At 36.5% G+C, this 11,652-nt stretch overlaps 1 protein-coding gene across 1 annotated transcript; it reads right to left on the bottom strand.

The window, feature by feature from the left end:
* Positions 1-5,882: 5,882 nt before the first annotated feature.
* Positions 5,883-10,988, bottom strand: PKIA (cAMP-dependent protein kinase inhibitor alpha). The gene is made up of 2 exons (XM_062502540.1): positions 10,817-10,988; positions 5,883-5,962 (listed from the first exon to the last, which is right to left on the bottom strand). The coding sequence occupies exons 1-2, from the start codon at positions 10,965-10,967 to the stop codon at positions 5,883-5,885; spliced, it is 231 nt and encodes a 76-aa protein (XP_062358524.1). The 5' UTR covers positions 10,968-10,988.
* Positions 10,989-11,652: the final 664 nt, after the last annotated feature.

Raw genomic sequence — 11,652 nt, 5'->3', positions numbered from 1 at the left:
GGTGTTTTATATTCATCTGTAACTACAATACCATTCCACCAAAAACCTAGCACAGCCTCTTCCAGGACCAGTTATTGGATTCCCACAAGTGATGGCAGTCCCAGGATGTTTTAAAGTACATCCTGACCCCAAGGACTCATCTATGTTCTGTTTTATTCATAGAGAGGAATATTACAGCAGCAGATACATATAATTACAGTACATGTGTCCTTGCATCAATAGCCAGCTACTCACTGAACTGGAAAGAACGTGGGCAACAGAAGACATTATACAGGCAAGTGAGCTGACTGAACTAGTAGGAAACACAGTGAAATTTCACTGAGACTTAAAGATAAGATTCCCACATAAAAGACATGGCTAATACGCAGTGGCTAGATAAGTAAATTCTGCTAAGAAAAATGCATGGTTTTGCCGATGTGCACATTCTAATACTGAATTTCTTTGCACAATCATATGTTGTTATTTTTTTAGCTTTTAGGCTCATATTTAAAAACTGTTTTGTGTATCTGTTTGCGAACACAATGAGACATAATTTACATGCTAATGCAACAAACCAGATGTAGAATAGAACAACTTATATGCAGAGCTGCTCAAGATTTTATCTCTCAACAAGAATCTCCCATATCTCTTATAGGTGATACAGCACTATATCCTATAAATTACTGCCAAGGTACCTTTCTAAAAAAATTATGTCTTGTCCTTTTGTGTGCAAAAAGCTGATTAATTTTGCAGGTTCAAAAGGGTCTTTTTCATCAAACTAGATCTAAGCATTAACTGATTATCCACTGATAAAATAGGTTTATTATTTAGCAAATACAAAACAATTATCATCTGTCTTTGCTTTTGAAAGAAAGTGGTGTGGAATTTTTAGGAAAAAACATTTTGGGAACACTCAAGATCATCTGCCTCAGCTGAACTTTGGTAAAGTTACCTGCAATCATACTACACTCATGGATCAGCACCAGAGAATTTCCTAACAGCAAATAGGAATGAAAATACATACTGATGGCTAATTTGCTAAAAGCTTACCTTAAGAACCCATAAGCAAGTCACCACCAGCACTGTTCTTTTTATAAACATTTGTTTCAGGGTACTGAAGCATGATTTTCCTAAAAATACCAAGAGATAATTTATACACACACCTCAGGTGGTGAAAAGTCTGTCCTGTCCTCCATCCTAAAACATCAGCAGCTCCTAAGCCATAATATAAAAATCAATGTAAAAGGATAGAATATGAAGTCTTGCTCCTTTTAGAAGATGGAGATGCTTTTTGTAAGCAAGAGTGCACTATATTTTTCTTTAGCTTTACTCCCTGCTTTAAAACTTGCTCATATTTTATTAACTCATTATTAGATAGAGAGTTAACACTCATCCACATTGATAGTTTCTGTCCCCCCACTCTCTCGCAGGAAAAATAAATTCAGCCTGAAGATGTAGAAAACAGTAAGAATGTTCCTGCCACTACCTTTATTTCTATAATTTTCTTATCTGTTAAGTATCACTTCTCTTTAAGAGCATTCTGCGTTCTGTGTTAGAAAACAAGAGATACCTTTGATTTCATTAGAACCTGCTTATCCTAGGACTGGTCCAAGAGTACATACCACAGATTTATGGATGCTTCTGTTCTAGAGTACTGTTGAGAACCTGAAGTTGGTTCTGAAATCGAAATATCACCTAAAGTTGAACAATTTGTCTTCCTTTTAGCTATTATCAACACATCCCAACTGTTCATCATATGGTGGAGGAAGCTATTTTGTGCGCTGAGCTCCACCTGCCTTATTATTAAGAAAAGATATTCTCCTTATATTGCTGGCCTATCTTCTTGAATTTATACTGCCTTCCTGGCTCTATTGCTTCTCTCTTGAAAATAACTCTGAAACAGATCCCACTCTGTGCATTGACCAAAAAGATTAAATGAAACAATCTTTCCACTTCAAGACTTTAGTCAGTCAATATACAGTAATACAGCACTGCATGTATTTCTAGGGTATTATTTTACATCAGAGAACCACAGGACAGAAAATAAACCAGCCAGAAAGAGATGCAGAGCAAAACGAAGTAACAAGTTGGCAAAAATACAGCAGTTCAACATAGGAACACTGCTGAGGTAAGACAAACCCTGTTGAAGCAGAGGTTACTATACTGTGCTCAGTCTCAACAGCAGCTCTCAGTCCTTCCTCTGAACAAAATTCAGTGATGTTTCTGAAACAACACCCAAAATTCTCCAATTTAGCTGAGAAAGGTATTCATACCATAGAAATTCCACCTTAACCCCTTTGGTAGTTGCTCCCTCTGGGCACCAGATAATTAATTATCCATTTGCATTCCTGTGAGGATACACCTTTGCCCATTTAAAAATTTTGGGGAAAAAAAACTCAAGAGAAATTACACAGATGAAGACCAAGTATACTGACATTTTTTTACATTCAATAATTATGTTATTAAAGGTCATGGTCAACTTTTGGCCCTAAAATGATGGTTTGATGAACTAACAAACGTGTGCTTGCTGCTGTTTTGTAACACATGCTTTTTGAAGCACACAGCCAAAATTAAGGGAAATAAGCCAAAGAAAGAAAGTATCTCTGTCCAATTATAGTGCTAAAAGTTCTGTCCTTTTCAGGTGGACAGGGAATGTGAACCCTGCAAGTGCTTGTGGATACAGTCATAGACTTTATTATGGAAACAAGAACATGAATACAGAGACTTTTTAAGAGATGGCCCTTCAGAGTGACCAAAGCCCTGAAAACATCCATCTAAAGAGGCTGTAAAAAATAAACCCCAAAATGAAACAACAAACCCACCAACCACCCCACCAAAGCCAAACCTTTAAAGGACAAGACCTGATTTTGTTGGGTTTATATAGCTTTCTGGGAAGATCTTTCTAAGATAACCATGGATTAAACAGACATTTAACTATCAAGAAAACAATAAAATAGAAAGATGACACTGGAAGAGAAGCCCGAGTGTCAAGTTAACTGAAAAATATAACTAACAGAAGCAAAAATAACCTGGTCAAAGTCTGGTTCTGCCATCAGTGTCCCTGTTATGTGATGCAATTACACAGAAGTAAATGTGTGAATATATTTAAAGTAGCTCTTCTGTAATTGCTTTGGTTACAATAATACTGAAGATACAGTGCTGTGACTTGGCACAGACTAACCACATGTTTACATTAAGTGAGGCCTGCTTATAGATGCTACAGAAATATCCAAAATTAAGACAGCAAGAACAGTTCAAGTGATAAATCAAACACTCATACACTTTTGGGCGAAGAAGAACATAAATAGCCTTTTACTCCACTAAAATTAACAACACTATTTTCCATCACAAAGAGATGTGTTTTAAAAACCAGCAAAAGCATCCATAATTTGTGAAAAAACAAGAGAAAAAAAGAGGAGAAACAGAAGAAACAGGTACAAAATAGAGAGGAAAGGCTGAAATTAATTTTATTTAACAACACAAAAGAATTAAGAATGGAAGTATAGTGAAATAAAGAAAAGCAATGAAGGAAAATAAGGAAAACCATCACTTTAATATACTGCAAATACTTATTTCACTATTGGCCTTTCTGCAACATTTTACTGATGATGTTTCATGGATCATCAATAAAGTAACACTATAAAAAACCTCTGGAATCCTATTTCCTTCTGGCATTTGTGCTAGATTGACAGTAACTAGTCCATGACAAAGGGCAACCAGTTCAGCTTAAAGACTTGATGCAAGAGCAAAAGGGGGAGAAATAATTAAAAAAAAGGTCAATACTAATGTGTTAAGTTTGAAAGGAACACCAAGTGAAACAAATGAATAAAAATTGTTTAAAGATAACAGTATTTCCAAAGCAAATGGGCTATTCTCTTACCAAGAAGATAGGGCATTTGACAGCTAATAAGACAGCAAGGCATTCAGCTTCCAAACACTAAAAGGTGAGAGTTAATATTACACGCATGAGCCACAAGCATACGGCTGGCTTGTTTTTTATTAACACTAATAAATGACCCCATAATACTGATCAGAAGTGGGTTTTTTCCTCCACATTTCTCACGAAAGATTTTCAGGTGACAAATACTATGATACATATGGTAGAAACAAATAGCTGTGGCCACAAAGATGTTTTGTTAACTGATGATTAATATATTCAGGAAGCAATCACGCTATTCATTAGTAAAAGTTTACAAACATTAAAAAGTGCATAACATTTGAAACCAACAACACAAAAATATATATAATATATATACTATATATAAAGTGACATCACCTCCTATTAATAAAAGAAAACAAATCTTCTGACCTTGTGATTGGTGCTTGTGTGATTGCCATGGTTTACTATCAGTCACTCTCTTCACTCACCTTAGTCACACAGAGGTGTGGCTGCCCCATTTTGCAGCATTCAGCCTCATGTATGGCCTTGTCTATTGGGGCAGGATGAGGGGGGAAAATAAATCTATCAGCAATAGCTACTGTAGAACAGGTTATTAATTTGTAGGTATTTTAAGTGATGTCCCGAATGGACAAGCTATCCTGGTATTTTGATGAAGGCCCAGTTTGGACTGTCATTTTGGAATAGATGAAATGGGAAAAAAATCTAGTCTTTGGGCGCTAGATGCCAAGTCTCTCACTTCCCTTTCCAGCTGCAAGCCACAAGGCTGCTGTAGCAGATGTAGCACTTGGCTGCTCTGGTACATCAGTAGCAGGCTACTGGCTGTGCAAACTCAACAGCCTGACCAACTGAGGCAAAGGCAAGGAACTGTAAAAATCGAACCCCTGGCTGGATCCAGCCCAGGAGCCACTCATTGGACTATACTGCATACTGAAGCTCATTTCAGAATGCACAACTGGCAATAACCTATGCCAGTTATTTTCCCATGTGTAAACAAGGCCTATCTTTTACAATGTGAATCAGGAAAACCTCTAGCACCATGGAATTAGTTTGAATTTTAACCCATATAAGGGTATAAATGTATTCTTAAAACTACCGTAACAATAAAATACTTGGAATAACATTTTAAAAAAATATCTCAGAGCAAGATTAAGAAATTGGGACCAAAATTAGAAAAATGGGGAAGAATAACATAAAAGATTCAATTTGAGTCTCTGATATGCAACTAACTACAGGTGAGTGGCAAAACTGTACCAAGGACACAACACACGCTCAAGTATTCACGTTAACAAATCATTTTGAAGGCTCATCTAGTAACAAATTAAGTGTTGCTGAGTCATTTAGGTTTAGGCATAATCAATTTAGCAGTTGACGTTCAGACCTATCATGTGCACATCACCACCTTATGCAAAAAAAACCAGCCCTTTCAAAACGTGTGGTAGAAAAATTCACAGTAACAGAAATATTCTTCATAAGCAGTTGAGAAGGGGCAGTGTGGAGCATCTAAGTCGTACAATACAAAAACCATTGTAAATAACAGAGCTGTAAAACAGATGCAAAGTTCTAAAAACAGTGCTTTCTTTACAGTTCTTATAATGGGCAAACACTTTGGCCAGAGAATTTTAGACTCGGAGGATCACACAAGCCTCTGCTTAAGATACACAATTAGATCCTCTGATGCTTCAAAGGCCATTTGCTACAAGATTGACCTGTTCTACCTTCTAAAAGTGTTCCCATCGAGTAGTCATTATGAAGGGATCCATCTGATGACACTATCCCAAAAAATCAATACATGTTCAACCATTGCTAATGACAGAGGTAGAGAAATTTCTGTCTTCTGTCACAGCTTGTACCCAGATTTTTAGCATTGTGTTGAGTGGGTTCCAGCAGTGAAGACACATGCACTTTCTTTTCTACCAGCTTGCTCATGGAAACAAATTTGTTCCAGCACACTCTTGTAGCCTGAAAACATCCAGCAGCTGTTCCACTCGGTCAAAGCTGGATGTCAGCTTTCTTGCTTTGCTGCCTCCCCTTGGGCCTCCCCAGTTTGCTCACTTGGATTTCGTTGTGCATCTCCTTCTCCTTCTGTAACACAGGAAAAAAGGATGAGTAATCCACCCTACAATAAAGAGCACCCCGATTGTTCATCCCTCAGTTTCAAAAACAAAGTAAAAATTGAAATTGAAACTGAAATATCAAACTCTTTACTACAAAGATAGCTATACTTTGTTCAGAAAGTGTCTCTTGAGATACAAATTTCTAGTTGCAATCACAAATATCACTTTAAATAAATACCAAAGGTAACTAAAAATTAATGCATTTAACAAAAAAGGTATTTTTGAAAACTTTTTCACTATGATGCCATAACAGTATAAAAGAAAAAAACTCATTGCACCAATCTGAGCAGAGTTTGCTACAAAGAGATGCAACTTCAATAAAAGCAATATCCTGTTAAAGTTGCATTTGTTCTGTGCATCCATTTTCAGCATCATGTCACAGTGTTCAGTCCAGCTGTCTCACTGCAAACCACAGAATCACCTGAGAAGCAGATCACACCCTACAGAGGCACAGTGAGCAGGCAACTGACAGTCTGTTTAAAGAAGGCTAAGAAAAGCATTATCAAATGCTTTTACTATCTATATGCAAAGTATTGTATTTTATATAACAATTAAAGACCTCCCAGGTTCAGGCAACAGGAAGGTAAGTGCAAGTGAGACACAAGTCCCTGAACACTGGACTGACCAGCTATAGATACACAACAAGGAATAATGTTAAGACATACATTATCCCTTGTATGTTGCAAGAATTATGAGTAATTTGTACTGAAATGGCTTGACAAATTAAGGGAAGAAAATTCCATGGCTGGGTTGTAAGGAGGTCTTGACACATGTAGCAGTGCCTCCTAGTTTTAATCAACAGATATTTACAGGGATCTCAGTGCAGATATTTATTGTTTCCTCATTTCAGATCACACGGTGCATCCGCAGATTTATTTCTGTTTATAGAAATAAGCATCATAAGTGCCTTCTCTTTTCTGTGTAGAAAAAAGGGCACATTGGTAGTGGAAAATAGTTCTTTGTCTTGCAAAGAACATTACAAACAACTTAAACATGACAAGCTGTGTTTTGTCCGTGCACTGAGTATTTTAGGCAGGAAATTGCCTTAAAGGGTACTTTTTTCACATTCAACCTGATGAAAACTTGTGTGGAAAGGTGATTACCTATTAAACAGTGAGATTTGTTCTGTTTGTTATGGGTTGAGTAGTAAATACACAATTGTTTTGCAAGGCACTTCCTCAGAAAACTCTTCTTCACCTTCACCTCTCAAATTAGAAAGGATTCCATCAGGATGGATCTACATGTGATTATTTACTATTGGACAGAAATCCCTTTTGCCCCAGTTGTCCAAACACTTTCTACAAACCTCCTACATTTGTTCTGAGTCTGCAGAAGATGTGATGAGTGTAATTACAGGGTTTTGTTTCTTTTATGTTTGCTCTGCCCTCCATTTATTCCGACTACTACTATGTGGGCAAGCCAAACTTTCCCGGTGGAAATCTTATTAACAAAAAGAATAGGAAAAAAAAATCCCAAAACTGAAGAGCAAAAAACACTCTCGCAAGGTATTTGTGTTTAAAAGAAAAATCACTCCTGGAGAAATAGCCTAACATTTCGCTACCTTATTGTTAAACGCAGAGCACAGAGATCCAGGGAAAGAGCACTAAGGTTCTAACATACCACTTCTTGAAATATCCTTCTCAGCTTACTGAAAAAACTCGCTAATGTTATCCATGTAATCTATAATACACTATCTTGGTACCAGCTTTTCCTTTCTACTGGCAGAGCTCTCCTACTAAAGGCTTTAAAATATATTTACAGAAATAAATTTGCTGTTAAGTTCTGAGAATACCAAAACTTCTAATCACATTGCTATTCTTCCTCTAAAACCTGGTGGCTAGAAAATCTCAAGAGCAAGATTGCAATTTTTACATAGCATTTTAAAACCAGCAGGAGGTATTAAAAAAAGAAACAAAGCCAAATAATTAAATACTCTAAGCCAGTAGTGAGATTTGGTCAGCTGACTACAATTACCAGTCCTGCTAATGCGCAGCTTTTAACTCAATTTTCTTCCTGTAACATTACCTACTCGACAGTGTCTGTCACTATTCCTCCTGCTTACACCCAAAACATTTCTACCCTGGACTAAAATCAATTACTTTCAATCACTAATTTCTACGGTCAGTTCTTTATTCTGGTGCCATATTTATTCAACACACCATTGCCCCTATTTGCTTGGACCATTACAAATTTTACAAGAAAATTTACTTTTCATTTCTGTGCTCTATAGCACCTAGAAAACCAGGAGTTTTAGAGATTAGATCTGCAGAGACTTGTCCTCATTCTTCGTTGTACTTTTTCTCACTACTTCATTTAGCTACAACCTGCAAGATGATCAAGTTTCTTGGATTGCACTTGCTACCTTGAGAGTGTTGGGCAGGAGGGCTACCTGCTGATTTCCCTGCTAAAAATCTTTCTTTTTCTTCTGTCTTATGATTTCTCTTCCAGTTTCCTATCTATCAGATGCACACAGTGTTGCTTTTACTTAATTTAGATAAAACGTGTTGACACAGTCCTTGGAACCTGGATTTTGGGGTTTGGTAAATATATCTATTCCATAGATAATAACAGGTTGTTAGCTTGCTATGGACAAAGAAAACTGGGACAGCTGTTTTGAAGGGAGAGTATAATGAAGTAATTATATTTATTATACATAATTATGCAGTAAACTCTTGATTATCTGTCATTGGCTCGCTGATGAGGGGATTAACCAACACTCACTTCAGGTATCAGCTACTGAGTAACAGAAAAATACATTGTCTTTGAACAAGTCTAGTGCTCTTAAAAGCTATTCTGTTTTTTTTTACAGGAAATGTATCTGCAGGCTTTTCAAAGTGAATGTACTAAATATGCTTGGGTAGTTTAATTTACATATGTTTTATAACCACCCTTTTTTTCCTTTAACATCTGCATTATCCTACTCTGCCATTACTCCAAGCAGTTGAAAGCAAACACACTTGCAGTTTTGCAAGAAAATGCATGCAGCTGGAATAGTAATAAAAGGGAAGAATCAAAACTCGATGTCTATATTTAAATAATTAAGTTGTACTTAGCACAAATTGTTTGACATGCACCTTGAAAGAAATAAGATATAGCCCCCAAACATGTGTTTTCTTCTTAATCCTGTCAAGTGTGATGAACATATGCACCCTACAAGCATTAATATATTCTGAACTGGGATTTTACATGCAAAATATTTTTTTAGCCTCTATTGATTTGGAATGACATGACGCGATAGTACACTAATACTCACATGAATGCTAGGTAAGACAATGCCTTTTCCAGTATCTTTGGTTCAGAAGCTTTTACTTGGCCCCTCGTTGTACTAATAATACAGAATTTAAATGTATTTTCATTTTTTCTAATGGAAACTGCATAACCTTCTGAAGAAGTATGCAGATATTTCTGTGTTTCTACTATATAAGGTAATTTTATGAGCACCTCTGTATACTTTTCTGCATTAAGCTAACCAGGCTTCAAAGGGGATCACCAAGAAGAACTAAAGAGATTTCTGAAAACACATTTCTGGCTTATAACAACTCCACTGTTTAACTTAGAGATAGGGATTGTTTTTATCTTCTCAATGGATGAGATTAAAGACAATTTTGGTAAGTGTAAATCTGAGACTCAAGAAAATTAATACACAAAGGAACACTGGCATTATGCCTTTCAAAGGGCACCTACTTTCTATTTTTCCAACATTTTACACCTGTCCCCTCTAAAATAAAAAGACATGCCTACACACATACTATATATAGCATTATAAAGCATTTTTTAAATAGAAATAAACTAAAGGCCCTGCTCAGCTAGAATTGTGTGCATCTGGAATCGATTGGTCCCAAGCTGGCAATTGCAAAAGGAATGATTTAAGGATGTACATTAGTCCAGAAGCTAAAGAAAGAAGTCCTCCTTCAAAACAGCACTACAACCACCTCAGCACCATGCTGCCCCATGTGAGTGTCCTGTGAAGAGACTGCCTCTCAGAACTCTTGTCTCTATCTCTGAGAGAAGTATGTGCACAAACAGGGCAGCTGCTTATCAACAGTTTCCTCTTTGCTGGACTTATTTTCTTCTGTTATTATTAAAATAAGCAAAACCATGCTTTCCCCAACATCTGAAAAGATTTCTAACATCTGTAAGATCCATTCATTAGCTGCCACTCATCTAACACAAATACCCAGTCATATTACTATTTTTATTTCATCTAAGGCCCACTATCCCTCCTTCCTCTGAACTGAATATGCACAAGCATTTAAAAATGTTGGCAACATTAAAGATTTAGGATTGCATTACTGCTTATCACCTTAAAAGAAGGACAAGTATCAGCAGAAAAGAGAAAGAGACCATTTATTCAGAAACGAAGATCCAGGTAAAACAAACAATAATGCGTTCCTATTTCTCTGTCTTTTGGCAGCTGATAAAAAGTTAATTTCACAACAACCTTTTGGCAGACACATGCCTTCTCCTACAGGGTTCAAATCAGAGAGTTTCCTTAAAGGATATTATGCAGACTTGGGTTTTATAAAAGACTTCCTTATTTTCTTCCTTATATTCTACTTTCCATAAAATTTATCCTGATTTGCACGCTGCCACTAGGCAGAAAAACTTTTCTTTTTTCAGTGATCTGTTGTACTTGCAAATAACCACCCTCCCTGTTGATGAAATCTGTGATTCTTCTTGCAGGCCACCCATGTTGATTAGGAAAAAAAATATTTCTGCTGCTGAGGGATAAGGGAATAATATGGGCACGTAAGCCATGCTTTGTGTACTAGTTCTCAATTTAGCTTTAAATAAATATAATAAAAGCCCAAAACATACTCACCAGTTTTGTTTATATCAAGCTCTGACAACTTTAAGGCTAGTTCACTAGAGTTCCCACCCGGAGAGGACACAAGGATGTCATGTAATGCATTTCTTCTACCTGTTCTTCCTGAAGCAATAAAGTCTGCATATGTAGATTCCACATCAGTCATTGCTAACAAATATCCACATAGCAGTACCTGGATGGGAGGAAAAAATAAAAACAAAACCCACCTCTTAGACCACCAGCAAAACAGGTGACTTTAAGGATTAGGAATAGAGCTAGAAGGTTCCCATTACAGGGTACATTGAGGCATCTTCTTTTACTGGTTAGCCAGTCTCAAAATTTGGATAAATTAGAGAAGAGACAGAGTAGAAAGCAAAAACACTGTGCGTTATTTTATGCCATCTGTAATCAACAGTATTTTAACCAACTTAATTTTCCATGCTTCATAAAATGATAGTGAGTACTTTATAAAAGCAATGACCTCAGCAACATAATTTCTTTATGGAGTTGTCTCCGCTTTTAATATTAGCTGAGATGTAGGAGGTAGGCAGGGGGTGGAACAAAGTTCTTTTCTACAAAAAGCAGAGTGTAACGAGTAAGAAAGTACAAATCGATAATGCTTTTGCATGAAGAACCCTGTGCTTATACACAGACATAGTTATGTTTTGTATATTTTCTTTTCTGTTAGTATTAGTTTTGGCATTGCATACAGACCTCTTGAGGCTCAACTGAATTATTTTGGTGTTGTAGTTTCCCTAAAGTAAAAGCATTACCATAATGCTCCTGAAATAAGTGGGAACGTGCTTCCAGAGTAAGCAGAATAGGTAAACTAGAATGCAGAGCTTTGAAAG

Source organism: Cinclus cinclus, chromosome 1 (genome assembly GCF_963662255.1).
Source record: "Cinclus cinclus chromosome 1, bCinCin1.1, whole genome shotgun sequence".
NCBI classification, from domain to species: domain Eukaryota; kingdom Metazoa; phylum Chordata; class Aves; order Passeriformes; family Cinclidae; genus Cinclus; species Cinclus cinclus.
The sequence above is the reverse complement of the archived record's forward strand: the minus strand, read 5'-3'. Positions and strand labels throughout refer to the sequence as shown.

What these genes read in the sequence shown, in the direction of transcription:
- PKIA (XM_062502540.1), bottom strand. Translation starts at nt 10,967, where the DNA reads ATGACTGATGTGGAATCTACATATGCAGACTTTATTGCTTCAGGAAGA. An exon ending in GCTTGATATAAACAAAACTG is followed by an intron (nt 5,963 to 10,816) that starts GTGAGTATGTTT and finishes CCTGTGTTACAG; the next exon opens with AAGGAGAAGGAGATGCACAA.